The sequence below is a fragment of the Medicago sativa genome, chromosome 3, assembly GCF_051527215.1.
Source record: "Medicago sativa cultivar Bolivia chromosome 3, Bolivia_mono, whole genome shotgun sequence".
NCBI classification, from domain to species: domain Eukaryota; kingdom Viridiplantae; phylum Streptophyta; class Magnoliopsida; order Fabales; family Fabaceae; genus Medicago; species Medicago sativa.
In genome coordinates, this window is record NC_140751.1 from 84,683,382 (window position 1) to 84,701,012 (window position 17,631).

The 17,631-nt window shown below is 32.5% G+C and overlaps 1 protein-coding gene and 1 pseudogene across 2 annotated transcripts; one reads left to right on the top strand and one right to left on the bottom strand.

Annotated features, from left to right (window-relative positions):
- Positions 1 to 1,167: 1,167 nt before the first annotated feature.
- On the bottom strand, positions 1,168 to 8,007 carry LOC146941179 (putative methyltransferase PMT25; annotated as a pseudogene). The gene is made up of 9 exons (XR_015032266.1): positions 7,724 to 8,007; positions 6,285 to 7,180; positions 6,027 to 6,176; positions 5,536 to 5,805; positions 5,323 to 5,433; positions 2,540 to 2,714; positions 2,152 to 2,421; positions 1,862 to 2,062; positions 1,168 to 1,778 (listed from the first exon to the last, which is right to left on the bottom strand). The product of XR_015032266.1 is annotated as a putative methyltransferase PMT25 (transcript).
- A 5,843-nt stretch (positions 8,008 to 13,850) lies between these two features.
- LOC146941180 (STAY-GREEN-like protein) lies at positions 13,851 to 17,316 on the top strand. The gene is made up of 5 exons (XM_085754955.1): positions 13,851 to 14,095; positions 14,900 to 15,076; positions 15,368 to 15,523; positions 16,270 to 16,416; positions 16,955 to 17,316. Exons 1-5 carry the CDS (start codon positions 13,931 to 13,933, stop codon positions 17,117 to 17,119), a joined length of 810 nt encoding a protein of 269 aa, XP_085611081.1. The 5' UTR covers positions 13,851 to 13,930; the 3' UTR covers positions 17,120 to 17,316.
- Positions 17,317 to 17,631: the final 315 nt, after the last annotated feature.

The following is a 17,631-nucleotide window of genomic DNA, read 5'->3' on the forward strand; positions in this document are numbered from 1 at the left end:
TCAAGATGATATGATTAATGTAATACATTTTTATCATGTGAATATTTCATTTTTTTTATTATTATGATATAACTTATTCGTACATATTTTAGTCGGTAAGACCCGTGCGGAGCACGGGTCACCTGGTCTAATAGTTATAAAACTGTATATAGTTAATTTGAATGCACCAACAGCCGATCAATCAAATTTAACTATTTAGATACAACATAGAATTATATTTCAAAAAAATCTAAATAAATATCTAATTTATGATATTCAATTGAACTAATTTTACATTGTTGTTGGTGCGTACAAATTAAAGTCAATACTCAGATTCAAATTAAAGATTCACTTACCTATAACTCTTTCAATAATTTGATTTATAGTTTTCTTTTTTATTCCTTACTTCTTAGGGTGTGTTTGTTTCAAGTTATATTTATTGATTCCCGGGAATAAAATGATAGGAATATATATGCCTATGTTTGTTACAAGTTTACTAAATTTTATTCCCGGGTATAAAATGTTCGTGGGAATAGAAAAATTTTCCCAAGGAAAAGGGTGGAATAAAGTTCCCATGGAGATGGGAATAAATTCATAAATAGTTACCTAGTTACTATTTATGACATATCACCTAGTTACTTTAAATCTATTACATATCACCTAGTTACCTATGTTTGATTTAATAAGAGTATATTTATTACACTATTATTAAATCTGATAAATAATCAAAATTTAAAATTATGACATATCACCTAGTTACTTTTCATTTTTAAATCTCATTTTATTTGTCCCCTGCACCTCCACTGTTACTTTTTTCCTTCAGTGCAGGTTTTCAGGCTCACAAATCACAAGTAGTTCCTTAAAAATTACTTCAGTATGATGTCTCAAGTCTCAAATCTCATCTATGGAATAGTAGCATGCCTAAGTAAAGGAAATCCATTATAACATTAACCCTTTGGGGTAATTTAATATTCAAATGCCACGTACTACTCTAGTTAAAATATTTGATCACAATGCTAATGTTTGATATTATTTAACAAAAGGTATCTGGTGAATACTGAAGATTAATGCTAAAACAAGGTATCTTATATTAGAAACTTTTAAATCAAGTTATTGGTGTACCCTATGTGATTTTCCTAAAAAAGACTTCTGTGATATGGAATATGAACATTTAGGGTGCCAAAAGAATAATAAACCATATATATTTACATTAAAATAATAAATAAATATTACATTACATAGAGTTGTACAAATGACATTCTTCAATAGCTCTCATAGGACGACTCGTTCGACATTACATAGAGTTGTACAAATGACATTCTTCAATAGCTCTCATAGGACGACTCGTTCGAGAGAACCCGAGTTCGATTTCTGGTGGGAACAATTTTTTATCGTACTTTAGTTACCTCCCAGCCGAACTGCAGATTACTAGGGCCTCATTCCTCCAGGGAACGGAGGTTAATATAAAAAAAAATGACATTCTTCGGTATTACGAGCATAGAAGTAAAGAATAAGAAAATACCCATTCTGCAAAAACAATGAGTGAAAAGTGAAGCTGAAGCATAAAAAATTAGGCAAAGGCTGACACAACAGTTTCAACCTTTGTTGGTCGCCAGAATGTCTTCTGAAGGCAAAGTAAACCTTCCCCATTTTTAGCATAACTCGATCGAATATCCCAATGTAGAGATTTTGCCATGTTCTCAATCTCACCAATTATTTCCTCATTGTCTCTTATTATCAAATACCCTTCTGGTCTCAACATTCTATCAACTTCTGCAATCACTGCCACAATATTGCACCTGAATCCAAAATTAAAAAATAAAATAAAATCAGCCGAATAAATCGCAAGGATAAAGAATTAAGGATAGTGAACATAACATACCTTTCTTTAAGTGTTGAGAATAAAGAATCAGCGTGGAGAAGATCATAAGTTCGAGGATAAGTGCTAAACGACTCGCACCAATCATGATAAATACCGAATAATCCACGCTCGTATATTAGAGGCAATGTGTCTGGAGAATCAATCGGAACCACGTTCATTACCCAAACATTCAATTTCAACAATCTGAGTGCCGCGGCAAATCTAAAAACATGACAGAATGCAATATTAGTGAAAGTTGACAAGGTTGATTAGAGACTAAGGAATATAGACAAGTAGAAAAAATAGCTTACCCTCCATAAACAGATTTCATGTCCATGACATTTCTTACTGAAGACCAATTGATTCCCATTCCATTCAAATATGAATGTGAAATAACAACTTTCCAATGTCGGGTATCGGCGGTGAATTCGACTGGAGCATCTCTTCCATAAACACCGGTCTGAGAGTTTAACCAGTAAGGTGGTTTCTCCAACCTCAGTGGCCATTGCTCTGGCCAGATTGTTCCACGCTCTGATGCACCTAATGGCACTTTGTGCATACAAGCCTGTAGTGATATGTTCCTGATGATATGGAAGTTGGAAAATAAAAAGTTAGAGCAACCGCAAATAATCTCCAAATAAATAAAGTGCTACCAAGACTCGTGAATTCATATATACAAGAAAACAGAAATAAATATACCAGGCTGCATTGGGATCATCAGATTCGCTACACATTGGCGGCTCATTTTTCAGTCTTCTCTCGTAGCATTCATTGTCGGTTGGTTTTCTATATATTGCTGCTGCAACTCCATCCAATCTGTCTTTTGCAATAACCACCAGATCCCAGCACAATGACTTTGTAATTGTGCGCATGTCTGCAACAAAATGGTTTTGTACAAAAAACAGTTCATCAGTTCATCTCTTAGAGCCTGTTTGAACTGACTATATGAGCCTATCTAGTGGAATAAGCAGTCGTGAAACAGTTTGACAGAGATTATGGAAACAGCATTCATAAGCTGTTTTCAGCTTACTTCCATAAGTTCTCCGTGATAGTTTATAAAAACAGTGTATAGCATATATAAACCAGGGCTTTAGAGTGAAAAATAATTTGTATTTAATGGTTTTACCTAGGGGTGGGCAAAAATAACCATGAACCGAACCGAACCGCAAAAACCGAACCGAACCAAAAATAACCGAACCATTATAATGGTTCACGAACCGAACCGTTAATTTATTAACAGTTCTTGAACCATAACCGAACCATCTTGATCTGAACCGAACCGTTTGAACCGAACCAAACCATATAACTTTCAATTAAGAGTCTTCAGTCTTAATTTTCACTGAAGTCTTAATTTTCACCGAAACCAAATCAAAATCCATCTCAACCCTAAATTTTCAGAGAACCAAATGAAACCAAATCAATCTCAAACCAAATCGATGAATATATTCCCAAATTGATGAACCCTAAATTGATCTCAACCCTAAATTGATGAACATGATTCCTAAATTGAATTGATGAACCCTAATCAATCTAAACTCTAAATCGTTCTCAACTACCCAAATCGACCTCAACTTTTCTCATTTTCTGAAGAACGCGTTTTGGGTTTCTGAAATTCACCATCTTCAATCTTCACCTCTTCAATCGAAGGTACAAATTAGCTTATGGGTATGCTTGTTTTGGGTTTCTAGGGTTGATTTTTGTTTTTGCATATAGTTCTTAGTTTTGATTTCTGGGTATGCTTTTTTGAACGACATGTTTCTGGGTATGCTTAATTTGTGTGTTTGGAATTTGGATTTTGGCTTTGTCTATTATACAATGCTATTATTGCTGAGAAAATTTGTAATCCTCCTAGCTTCTGTTGTTTGTGTGTTTGTGTAGTGTTTGTGTGTGTTTCAACAGAGAAATGAAAATGTGGATGGATTTGAGTGTGTGTTTTTGTGTGTGTTATGTACCAAAACAGAATCAGAGCAAGGTATTTATATGTGAAAACAAATGTTTTGGTTTCATTGAACGATTTAATTACATGTTGGCTTCTTCATTGATTAATGATACACAACTTGAAACTTAGATGGTTCATAATATGTATAACAATTCTAGCTTGGTCTTCTTCATTGACAGTGCACTTTGTAGTTTCTAAAATTTTAAAATGAACTTGACCAAGAAGAATGGTGTCTCCATTTTTTTGAATTTAAGAAGTTCTTAGGCTTTTTCCAAGTAATTATTAACACTTTTTCAATTTCACCTTTGTTCTTTGTTTTTAATTCGTAACCTATATTTTTCTCTTATCCAATATAAGCAACACTTGCATGTGTTTATTTTGAAATGAAAGTATACACTTCTCACAATGAAATACTTTTGGTGAAATTACTTCTAAAAAGTGTTTTATGTTTGTGTCCAAAGAAATTTTACTTAACTCTGACAATGAATTAAGCTATTTGGGTAATCACTTCTTACAATATGACAATCATTATAAATGTAATACTTGAACTTGGTAAATACTTCTCGTACAAAGAAATCCTTTGTTCTTAGGCTTTGTTTCAAAATAAATTTCATGATTCTGTTTATTAGTATTATTATATAGTGTTTATATTTGCATCAATTCTCTAATTTCAATTTGAGGTATAGATTCTGCTATATTAGTAACATCATTGGTTTTGTTCTTCCTCATGCATTTACCATTGTTCTCATTATGGACAAAACAGGGCACAAGTTTTGCATGCACATTGGTGCAAAGTGATGAGTTCTTGTTTACATTACTAAAGGATATTACTGAGTTCTTTGTCTTATGTGCATAAATTTTTTATTGCATTGCTGCATCTGTTTATGCGTTTCTTCATTATTTCTGTCACATGCTGTTGCAGCCAGCGTATTTTCTGCATTTTGTTACTGCTACTACTGCACTGTTGTTGCGATTCTTCATTATTTCTGTTACATTCTGATATGCTGTCCATTTTTTTGTTACACAGATGTCAGATAATATCTTAGACTTCACAGTGCCACAAGATACAAACCTCAATGCGTCGAATGAACTATCAGATGAACGTGAATCTAATGCAGAACATGATGTTCAATCTACTGGCAACACTAGTAACAAGCGGTCTAGTGTGTGGGAACATTTCACAGAGGTACCCGGCATAGGGGAAAATGGAAAGAAAAAGGCTAAATGCAATTATTGCCCTCAGCTCATTGTAATTAGTGGGACAAGTGGTATGTGGACTCATCTAGGAAGATGCACTAAGTATAACAATGGTGACACCCGAGGGACCCAATCAAGGAAAAGGAGAAAAATCGTTAAAAAGGGTCAAGTTGTTTCATCTCCAAGCTAATAAAACAGACTTTCAATTCCCTCTATGTCATTTAAGGTTGTTCGCATGACATGCCTTAAAATGGACTGTCAATAATAATCGAGTGAACATATAAAAGGCAAGTCAACCGGTATGCATTTAAGGAAAACTAACCAATAATGCATTTAAAACTTTTACCTTTCCAAATGCCAACATTTTCTGGATCCTTTTGATACACCGGAGTAGCAGACCATACAAAGTAACCACCAGGTCGCAAGACACGATTGAGCTCTAAGAGTAACTTTCCACCTGCATAATTCAAACAATATAGTATAACTAGAAGAAACAAACATAAGTGGAAAAATAAATATATTTGAGTAAAAGAAAATTTAATCAAGATGTCAATCGAACCTTCTATGTGCCAAGGGACTCTACAACGGGCACGTGGATAAGATCAAAGACAGAACCAGGGAATGGTAATCTTTTGGTGCCCATGACGCCTAAAGTTGCAGGAATTCCACGTTCCAATGCAAATTGCACTTGTGCCTCATGCACATCTTTAGGAGCAAATGACATGGTCAAAACATCTTTTTCAAACAGATAGCCACCAAAGCTTGCTACCCCACACCCAACATCTAATATCACACGACTTCTCTTCCCCCATGCAATATTAGGCAAAGACTGCATTGTTAAACCAGCGCTCAATTACAAAACTTTAAAAAACTTGGATATATTATGTGCACAGAACCTACATAAGAGGCTTTTGTTTTCTTATGTCTACGAATCTTGTTCTAATCTTTTCGATTTTGATGGGAAAAAAATTATGATCAACTGGCTAAGCAAAGTAACATATTAGAAAAAGAATTGCAGTATTGCAACATAGAAACCTGCAAAAGACTTACTTTCTCAATGAACTCGATGTAATGAAGAGCACCGTGCTTAAATTGAGTGCCACCACCAGGAAAACTAAGGTATTCACCAGAAACTTTGATCCAGTTTTGATGACCCTTAGATTCTACAAGCTTTGTGTGAGGAGCATTGTTGTACCAAATCTGCAGTAGGCAACAAAATACTGAATTTCAATATATATTTTCGGTCATTTATTGAATTTCAAGAATAAGTAACAACTGGCATAAAAATCCAGTTTATATGTTACTTACCATTTCTCTACTTTTGGGCCACCTAATTGGGCTTCTATATCCCTCCGGAAGAGAAACAAGACAAGTGGAAACTTCATCTGGACAGTGCCTCTCTCGATGTTCATAGTGACTTATGCTTCGTAGTTTTTTAATTGCTTTCCAATTGTCTAGACAAGGGATGTACTCTGATCCTGAACTTGTATTACAAAGTTTCCAGTCATATGCGCTGCTATCAATAGAGGCCGAAGACTTCTGCAATTCTTTGTCACGCTGTGACTCAGCATCTTGAGTTGACGAAGTTCCATTTTCGGTTCTAGCTTCGATTGAAGTTTCTTCTTTTGAAGTTTCATGGCTTTCAACATTACTCTCTCCAGTACTTTCATTTGTATTTGAATGCAGATCTTTATTGATTTTCTCCTCCTTAGTCTCACCTTCGTCTTGTTGTGTGACTTCGCTGACACTATTTTCTGTCTCTAATTTGCCATCGTCTAAGCTCTTGTCAGATTTACTTTCATCTAAAGTTTCTGACGATCCTCTGAGTTGGTTATTATCATTTTGACCATCAAGTTTTTCTGTTTCTACAGATTCTGAACGATTTTCGCTCTGAGATTTCGGGGTTAGGTTATCTCTCATTGCTGATTCATCTGGTGTGTCCCCTAACTTGTCTTCAAATTGCCTAGAACCAGTTTGATTAGCTATATTTTTCACCTCATTAATCGTGTCGGATACCTCCATGACTGAACCCTGAAGTGGAACAATGGATGACATGGCAATCCATATGCCAACTAAACAAAATGCAACAAACACAGCTACTGGAACCGTTGAACAGTAATTTGATGAGTTCCTCCCGTCACCTCCTCGGGAATTCTTCACTAGTGCCATGATTCTTAGTTACTTCTATTACAAGATAAATGCACCTAGAAAGTGAAACAAAACATTACCAAATCCATTAAGAAGAATATTGGAAAAAAACATTATATAAGTCTAATGGGCAACAAGGGTTTCTTTTGAGCCTCAAAATTTGAAGGTTGAAGGAAAGGGGAAGAAACATAGATCAAACAAATTTGGTTCACCAAAACTAAAACAAACAAAAAGGTGCTAACAATCAAAAAGGATCAAACTTTATGAACTTGTAATCTTGTTCAATACCTTATAATTTTCTTTCTTTGTTAAAAAAACAAACTTGTACTAATGAGTCAAAAAAAGTAAAGTTTGATTAATAAAAAGATTAGAAACTTTGCCAAAATAGTCCAACCAAACTATTGAAGGGTAGTGGGAAATCCAATAATTGCACATACCTTATTGGAAGGAAAAAAATACGGAAATTGAAAGGAAAAAACAGAAACCCAGCACAGGAAAAAGTAAAAAATAAATAAAAAAAGTCAGATGCATTGAGTTTATAAGTAACTTTCAGTAGAAACATAGATGAATGAACTTAAAAAAGCATAAAGTTTGGTTACCTTCATTTGTCATCCAACCAACCCAGTAGAGCACATCTGAGAAAGAATGAATGAATTGGATTTAGTTATGTTGGTATGTTGTTGTTCCAACCAGACAGAATTACAATGATGTTTTTGTGGAAGAACTGAAGGATCTATAGTTTTGAAGGAGAAAGTTTATTAGTGGTTTTTAGTTTAGAAGAAAAAAGAGAACACTGTGTGTGTTGAATTGAAGTAGCTAAATAATGAAGCTGGTGAAGTTAGTTGTGCTGTGTTGTATTAACAGCTTGAGTTTCATTTGTGACAACAGCGGTTTGTCTGCAAAATTGTTGTTTTGAGTGGGCTCACTGACAATTACAGCAATCATAGTAATAAACTAAGGATTATGTTAACTTATGTCTTAAGGGGTCTTAAGGGCACATGTTAAGAAGTTAAAAAAGAAATTAAAAGATAACTTTTGCATTGAAAAGATAAAATTTTAAAATTTGAATGCAATGAATGCACACTTTTCAAAAAAAAAAATCTATGTATAGTTTCTAAACTTGTGCTTCAAGCGCACATGTTAACATTTCTCGTAAACTAATAATGATGCCATCAAATGTTTTTTTGGTTCATGGTCTCCAAAAAAGGGAATAAAAAAATTTAAACAATATATATGTATTTGATTCAAAAAAACAAAATTGGTCAAGATTCAATTTTTAAATTTGATACATTAATTTTATTTAATTTTTTTCTTATATTTAAGAGCAGAGTAATATCTAAGAATTTTGTTGGATGCACTATCCAGTCACTAAAGACATCATTTTTTTATATTTAGTTATTTTTAAATAGTTATTTTATCTTATATGTGTCGGTGTTAACTTTTTATCATGGATACAAAAGTATTTATTTAACAACATACGAGCAAATATATTTTTTGGAGTAAGCAAATAACTCACTACTCTATGAATTTAACATACACTTTATACACCAATCATTTGCACTAAATTCTTGTCTTATGATCCGTTCAAAGGTTAAAAATTGGAGATTAGAAATCGGAAATGGAAATAATGATAGCTTTTTTTCATGTAAATAAATTTTGGAACTCTCTTTGTTACGAATCATGGAATCCGATAGATAAAGGTCATAATGATTGGCAAGAAAGAGAGCATAAGAATATTCATGTGGGAGATACACATAGAGACTAATAGTAGAATGAATAGATTTGATAAAAGATGAATAAGAGTACAATAGTTGAGAGTTATTTATAGGGGTGAGTTAGTCTAACTAACTCTTAACTACTTAACCAACCAACTAACCATAGTTTACATATTAACTAACTATGGTTTATTTACTATACTCTAATACTCTTCATAATAATAATATTTTCGTGTACTTAAGCCTCTTAATTAAAATAAAAATTAAATATTTGAGAGACTTAAATTTCTTTTATGTGATCTATTAGATGAAAGACTCAGAATGAATAAGACAATAATAGAGAATAAAAGTTGATTGACAAATAGAAACATAAAAGAAAAATATGTGAAAATAGAAACAAGATGTTATGTATGATTTTACCTTAATAGTTTAAAATTAATTAACTTTTTAAGGTATTTATTATTATCAAATGAAATTAAGTAAAATTTTAGTCCCCTCTCTCACAAAAATCATGAAATTCAGGTTAGTGATAATAGAAAGGGTAAAGATAGTTTCATAAACTTAAGTCTCTTATGTCGGGGAGGAAGGTGGTGAGGCGTGGGGGTGGCGGAGACGTTTATTGGCTTGGGAGGAAGATAGTGTTAGGGAGTGCGGGGCTTTGTTGAGTAATGTTGTTTTGCAGATCGATTCTGGGACTATTGGAGGTGGCTCCTTGATCCTATCCATGGTTACTCGGCTCGTGGGGCATATCGTTTCCTAACTTTTGATGCTGAACCGGTGATGGAGGGTGTTTATAATAATGTTTGGCATAAGCTCGTTCCTTTTAAAGTAGCTCTTTTTGCATGGCAGCTACTTCAAGACAAAATTCCAACTAGAGCAAATTTGGTGAGAACACATGTTCTCCAACCTAACGGTAACTTGTGTATTGGTGGGTGTGGAAACATGGAGACGGCGGATCATCTTTTACTTGGTTGCAATCTTTTTGGAAGTGTTTGGTACTTAATTTGTAGCTAGCTTGGTATTTCTCATGTTCCTCCAAGATTGCTTACCGACCACTTTTTACAGCTTAGTAATTTGGCGGGCATGCCGAGATCTTCTCATACTTATTTTCAAGGTGATTTGGCTTGCTTCTATATGGGCAACTTGGAAGGACCGTAATAAATGTATATTCAAAAATGTTGTGTTAGATCCTCAAATTATTCTTGAAAAGGTGAAGCGGGATTCATTTTTATGGCTATCTTCAAATAGTATTCGTTAGCGTTTGATTTTCATGATTGGTGGAGACATCCATTACTATGTTTGGATGTCGTGTAACTTTATTTATTTGTTTATTTTTTGTGGTGGCAACCTATTGATAGGTGTCTTGTATTTGTAACAGAGCATTATGTGATCCACCACTTTTAGCACACCTTGTGCGGGGTGAATCACTTTTCGTTTGAGCAATATATTTCATTTTGATTTGTTCAAAAAACTTAAGTCTCTTAATTAAAATAAAAATTAAATATCCGAGAGACTTAAATTTCTTTTATGTGATCTATTAGATGAAAGACTCGGAATGAATAAGACAATAATAGAGAATAAAAGTTGATTGACAAATAGAAACGTAAAAGAAAAATATGTGAAAATAGAAACAAGATGTTATGTATGATTTTACCTTAATAGTTTAAAATTAATTAACTTTTTAAGGTATTTATTATTATCAAATGAAATTAGGTAAAATTTCAGTCCCCTCTCTCAAAAAAATCATGAAATTCAGGTTAGTGATAATAGAAAAGGTAAAAATAGTTTCATAAGTTTGACTCAAGTGGTAGGAATAATGCATTATGCCACTTAGCTCAGTTGGTAAAGACAATGCATAATATAATATATGCAAGGTTCGGTGTTCGAACCCCGAACACCACCAAAACAAAAAAATGCATTATAATATGTATTGGTGGAGGGTTTGATCTATTCGATCTATTTTCTATCAAAAAAACAATTTTTAGTTTCCTAAAAAAATTGGGACATGTAAGATGGTTATATTTTATGATATTCTGTCGTGAATGAATATGGTTCTTGTTAAATTAATTAGGAACCAATATGTACTCGTGAGCTTAGCTCAGTTGATATGGACAATGAATAATGTTTATTTTAGGGGATTTTCATAATATGATTAGAGACTAAATTTTATTATTTATTGGCGCGGAAGAATAGTTATGTAATAGAATAATTTATTGAATCACAAGATACAAGAGTTCAATTTTAAGAAACCAAAGTTAGTCATCTGGAAAGACATGAAAGTGAAGATTATACCCTTAGAGTGGGGTATGGAAGTTAAGAAAACTCAAGACAGAGACATGGAAGCTAAAATTGATAAGTTTGAAATGTATATGGCAACTAAGAAGAAAATGTACTTGAAATGCAAGTTAAATTGAAAGATATATTATAAATCATAATTAAGCAATATGTATGTCTTGTTTTTAAATGTTCTAATTTTTTTTTGGTAGACAAAATGGCAAAGTCATTATAAACTCACACACACAAGTGGAGGTGTTGGGGTTCGAACCTCGGTCATAACGTCCGACCTAACAATTTCGGCATTTTGCTAGTTGAGCTAGGACTTATGGACTAAATGTTCTAATTTTAATAAATTAATTATTGATGTTTTAATTTTTTAATTTAATATCAATTTTTTGTTTATTGTTTTAGTTATATTTTATTATAATATTTGAATTTTGTATATATTAAATAAAAAATTATATGAATAAATCGGTAATTTAGTTTTTTATCCTATTTTATACATTTTTAATTCATCATATTAATAAGGATTAATTATTGAAATTGACCCCTGTAATATATGCGAAATCTGAAAAATGACTCTTTAAAATAAAAAATACATATTTTAACCCCGTAATTTGAGATTCTTATTATTTTTTACCCCGTAATATAGTTGAAATCCGAAAAAAGCTACTTAGATGTTGAATTTTTTCATGATTTTTTCAGGCATGTTTAGGACGTTAAAATATGAATTTACACAAAAAATTAGAATTTTTTAACTAAAGACGAAAAAATTATGAATTTTTAAAGCGTCAAAAACTCAAAAAAAACAAAACAATGAAAACATCAACCTAAAAATCGAATTTTGAGCCGATTGTTTGCAGAAACATCTATAGAAATACATAAAAAAGATATGTAAAGTTTCGTAGCATTTCAAAGACATTTCATTTTATTTTTATTTTTCAACCAAAACGTGCGAAATTGCAATTTTGTTGCAAGTAAACGTATACTCACGGGTCAAATTCCGTTATCTAATTTTGTAAGCATAGTTAGAATATCATAAGAACCTTCCCCATAAAATTTTGGAGTTTTTAAACGAGATTCAAACTCGATTATGAATTGTTTAAGAAATTCATAATTTCGGGGGATAAAAATTCATTATAAATTCTTCCCCATTCGGAAAAAACTAATTTTTTGTGTAAAGCCATGTTTTAAAATCCTAAAGATGCTTGAAAAAAATCATGATGAAATTCAATTTTGAGATCACTTTATGGACCACGCACATATTTATATGGTCAAAAATAAGAAGAATCTTAAATCACATGGTTAAATATTGTATTTTTTATTTTACGGGGTTATTTTTCGTACATTGTGTATTTTACGGGGCCAATTTAAACAATTAATCCTATTAATAATAGAGATTTTAACTAGAGATGCATGATAGAACAAGTTTGATGATAACCCACTTGGGTTGTCCTAGTGGTATTGATTTGCGATCTGGGAATGTGCTTCTCCTTGAAATATCGATTTGATTCTCTTTAGTGTCAATTTATGTGAGCCTAATTTAGTTTCTTAAAAAAAGTTTAATGATTAGTTTATCATATCAAACAATATATTGAGATAGAATATGACACGGTGTAAAAATAGAAAATTAGTCTAATGGTGGTGGAAATGTAACATAGTAAAAAAAAAGTTTTAGATATGATTTTGACCATTGCATTGCAACTAACATTTTTTTCCCTATGAATTTTTTACTTGCATTGGGTCCATGCAAATTAAAAAAGAAAACAAAAAAACTTTTAATGAGTTCCGGGCGCGTTGGGATGATTCGGAATCCGAAGTGCCGCCCCAAGTAAAGAAAGCCACGTCATAACATTATCCATCCAATCCAAATGGTATGGAAATTTTGAGTTTCTTGATGGCGTGGCACAACGTGCAATTAATCTCATTCTCTGGTTAAATACTACTCCCTCCGTTTTAATATGATTGTCGTTTTGAAGAAAAAATCGTTTCAAAATGAACGTACTTTCGGTTTCGGTTTTCAATGCAATAATAACTTTTTCTTTTCAACTGTACCCTTCAATTAATACTATGTTACACTACTTCCAAAGTATTATTTTTTCTTTAATGAAAAACAAATCAATAGTTGATTAGGATAATTTGGTAAAATTGCTATGACATTTAACTACTTTATTCCTTTCCTTAATATGTGTGCAATTGGTAAGCGACACTCATTTTGAAACGGAGAGAGTATGTTTTTGTGAGTGTGCGCTCTCATTATACTCCCTCCGTTTTAAAATGAATGTCGTTTTAGGCTTGTACACACGTATTAAGAAATGCAATGAAATAATCATTGGATATAACGTTTTTACTAAACTGCCCTTACTTTATAAGAAAAAAGACAAAATTAAAGTTGCATTGAAAATTGTGTGAGAGAAAAGTTGGAGTATTTATTGAGAATAAAGTTGGAAGAAAAAACTAAAGTTGTATTGAAAATGTAAAGTGACATTCATTTCAAAACAAATTTTTTTGCTAACTGACACTCGTTTTCAAACAGAGTGAGTCTTATTTTCTTACTACCATTTATTAATTAATTAAAAAAGAAAGAAAATGTGTGGAAGGAATTGATTGGTTGAGATTTTTGGAGTAGTGTTGTGGTGTCTGAATGGAAAGCACACAGTCCACATGAACCAATCAAACTGAGAACACAAAATAAAATTCCCACATCACTTTTCTTTCTCCTTCTTTCTTCTCTGTCTTAACAAGAAAAAGAAGATAATGGTGGTGGCATGTGAAACATGAAGAGGAAGATTATATTACTGTTATGCATCTTCAATGGCATCATCATTATGTTATAATAATCTTTACAATGCCTTTTCATTTTCACCAACCAAACTATTATTCCCTTTTATGTTAAAGCCATCATCTTTCAGATGTTCCTCCTCCTCCTCCATCACTACTACTAACTCCACTCCTTCCTACAATTCCCTTGTTTATGAGGTATCGAGGTTGCTTCCCTTTTTAATTTCCACCATTTTATTATATTTATTTATTTATTTATTTATTTTATGGCTACAAAATCCTTGCTATATTTTGTTTCTACTTTGTACTGCTTCTAGTGAATAACCCTTTTTATTCTTCACAGTTTCTTAAATTAATATTAATGTGCAAATCTCAAGTCAAGTCCCAAAGACCCAGCATTGTGTTTTGACCATCTTCTTTGTTAATGTAGAAAGTTTCAATTTTTAGACCATGTGCATGTGAAATTCCATGTTTACTCAAGTTACTCTTTTCTTTGAAAACCTAATTACTCATATGTGAATGTGTAGAACAAATTATGCTTACTGTATTTTACTACATTATAATCTGTTGGGATATTACACTGTCCAACATTTTTACTTGTATTGGCTTGTTATAAATTATAATTGCATTCTTTGAACTTTTGATGCATTGAAGTTATCACTGAATTAGGGATAATCAGCTTACTATGAGTGATGACTTCTTTTTGGTTCTGGAATCCAGTACAAAATTAAGATTTCTAATCTTGATTCATGCCCGAAACTAATGTGCTTATGAGATAATTCCTTTCAATTGAAGATCTGTCTATAGGAATGTGATGATTGCTCACAATAGTCAATTATTGTTATTGGAATGAACAAAACTGTGAATTTCCTTCTTTCTCTTTCTTGAATTCAAATTGACTTTACAACTTTGGACCTTGTTATTTCTCATAGCAGTACAAAATATTATTCTGTGTTGTGAGTACCGAGTACGTTAATATTCATTTTACAATATTACTTTTAGACTGTTAGGCTCTTGGGTCCTCCGGCAAAATTTGAAGCTTCAAAACTGAAGGTTGTTCTATTGGAAGATCAGATTAACAGATATGCAAGTATTATTCCAAGAACCTACATTCTATCCCACTGTGACTTAACAGCTAATCTCACTTTAGCTGTTTCCAATGTCATCAAATTAGAGCAGGTTTGTGTCTTTACCTTTTGCCTACTTGGTATTGAAATTAGTATTTAATGCATATTTTAAACGACCACAAATGCTAACAAGCGCCTTTAGGGCAACGGTAAAAGAAATAAATGTGGAAAATATGTATTGAAAAGAAAAATCATGTATTGCATTTAAAATACTCAAGTTATTTGATACTAGGGTGTCCTGACCACATAAGGTGTTCATTAGTAGGATCCTTTGTGCAAAAATACAAGTTTTCGCTTAACTTACACATATTTGATGCCTTCCATTCCTTCTGTGAAATGGCAGTTGAGAGGGTGGTATATGAAGGATGATGTTGTAGCTGAATGGAAGAAAGTGAAAAATGAAATGTGCCTACATGTTCATTGCTTTGTCAGTGGTCCCACCTTCCTGGATCTAGCTGCTGAGTTTAGATATCACATATTCTCCAAGGAAATGACTTTGGTATGTTCGCAGTTAATTCATACTATCCCTTTAATGCATCCATTTCCTATCAATACAGCAGAAATAATATGAAAGCTAGGACTGATCTAAGAGGTACTCCCGCAGACTCGAGCTAGGCTTTGACCAAAACTTCTACTTAAGCCTCATATGAAGTGCAATCATGATATACTATATCTGGTATATGTAAAAATTGGTTCTCTAATTGCAAATTAGAGCATCCACATTGGTAACTTCAATTTCAAACCCCGTTAGGCACCCAACTTATGAGGTACTTGGAGAGCGATGGAAAGGAGTACCTATTGGGAAGAAAGCCTTGTACAGCTGATGTCTCTCTTTTCTCTTGTGGGCTCCAAATAGTATTGGTGTGTTATAATTGAATTTATAGTTATTAGTGGGTTCATTTAATAAACTTTTTAGGAGGGTTACTTTAGAGAGATGTGGTGCTTATTGGATACCAAAGTTTAAAAAGTAAAAGTCAGTAATATGTACACGCAAAATCTACTAGAGTACTAAAAAAGGGTTGCTACATTCAAGAGGATGCTCTTAGTAGCGAATTCTTAAGGAGGTTTTGTTTCCTGAAGAGCATATCTAAATCATTGTTTAAAATTGTGGCTTATTTTGTTCTTGTATAGATTGCAAGGATGAGTCTCTCACATTTTCTTTGTTCTTGTAAAAATAAAATTGCGGCAGTACTATGCCTAAATGTATTATGACACGTGGTTGGATTCTTGTTTTGGGCATGCCAGGTACTCAAAGCAATTCAATATGGAGATTCTGTACTTTTCCAAGAGCATCCAGAATTGCTGGATTCTATAGTCCGAGTATATTTCCATTCTAGCTCAAAAAAATACAATAGAATGGAATGTTGGGGGCCTCTAAAGGATGCAATGGAGGTAATATTAGGAAGTGCTGAAATGAGTAATTTTACTTTCTTTTTGATATGAGATTAGTATTTTACTTGTTTGCTCAAACACAACTTTTTGCTGCTTTTCGCCTTTCATTAAGCCATTTTGTGAAAATATATTGATAACATTTACTCTCTCTGTTCCATATCCCTTACTGTTTAAGATTATATAGTACACAGATCAGTAAATACTATTGCATTTTTGTAAAATTAGACTAAAATATACTTACTCCTTTTACTTTTGTCACAGTCAATGTCTCTTACAATAACATCCTCCTGAAACATCTTTGATTTCTAAAACATCTGAAGTTTTTGAAATATACTTCATCTGATCTCAAATATAAGCGACAAAAAACCACATTGTTGAGGAACAAGCTAGTTCATGTCACTCTTGCTGGTTATATAGTAAAATCTTAACTAATCTGACCCTGTTAAATTGGTGATTATAATGAATCTTTACTTTGTATTGTTTACCTTTGCTTGCCTTTTTGTTTACTCTTGTCTGATTAAGTTTCTTCTGTTTTCAGGGAAAACGAGTGGATCAGTTACAAGGGTTGATAAACAGAGATCGTCCTCCTGAAAAGTTGGGAAGCCCAATGTCCAACTTCCAAGCTCTTTTTGCCTTTCTTCTTTCAAATGTATTACTGGTAACTTGGTTGATTTGTTTATATCCCGATTCTTTCCTCAGCTAGAACTTTGGGTGGTTTAGACAAAGCAAAAGTCTGCTTGCAAGAATGACTCCAAGAGGACAATGTAAAATTGCACAAAGCATATTTCTTGTGCACAAAGGAAATTTGCTTATTATGAGTTATGTAATTGTCAAGTAAATGTGTAAACAGGTTGGATTAAATCCCACTCAATGATATGAGTTATCAAATTTGATCCTTAATTTGAGTTTTTTAGTCTTATTTTCTATAATCAATTATGTTCTAAATATATGAATCTAATTTGGTCTAATATAATCTAAAAGAATTTTGGATCAAACAATGTTTAGTTTATTTTAATTAAATAATAAATAGAATTAAATTTATTTTAATTCATTGAAGTATCACTTTTCAATATAAAATATAATAATCTATCGTTGTGCAGAATTCATTGCATGTTTTATACCCCATTTATGATGGATATTATGAGTCCTACATTGGATTCATTGAACGATATATGGTATGAACATATATTTATAAGTGTGGAAGTTTTACAAGTC

Excerpts from the sequence above, each read along its gene's own strand:
- LOC146941180 (XM_085754955.1), top strand. The coding sequence starts at position 13,931 with ATGGCATCATCATTATGTTATAATAATCTTTACAATGCCTTTTCATTT. Across the intron at positions 14,096-14,899 it reads ACAATTCCCTTGTTTATGAG|ACTGTTAGGCTCTTGGGTCC; the intron begins GTATCGAGGTTG and ends TATTACTTTTAG. Across the intron at positions 15,524-16,269 it reads TCTCCAAGGAAATGACTTTG|GTACTCAAAGCAATTCAATA; the intron begins GTATGTTCGCAG and ends TGGGCATGCCAG.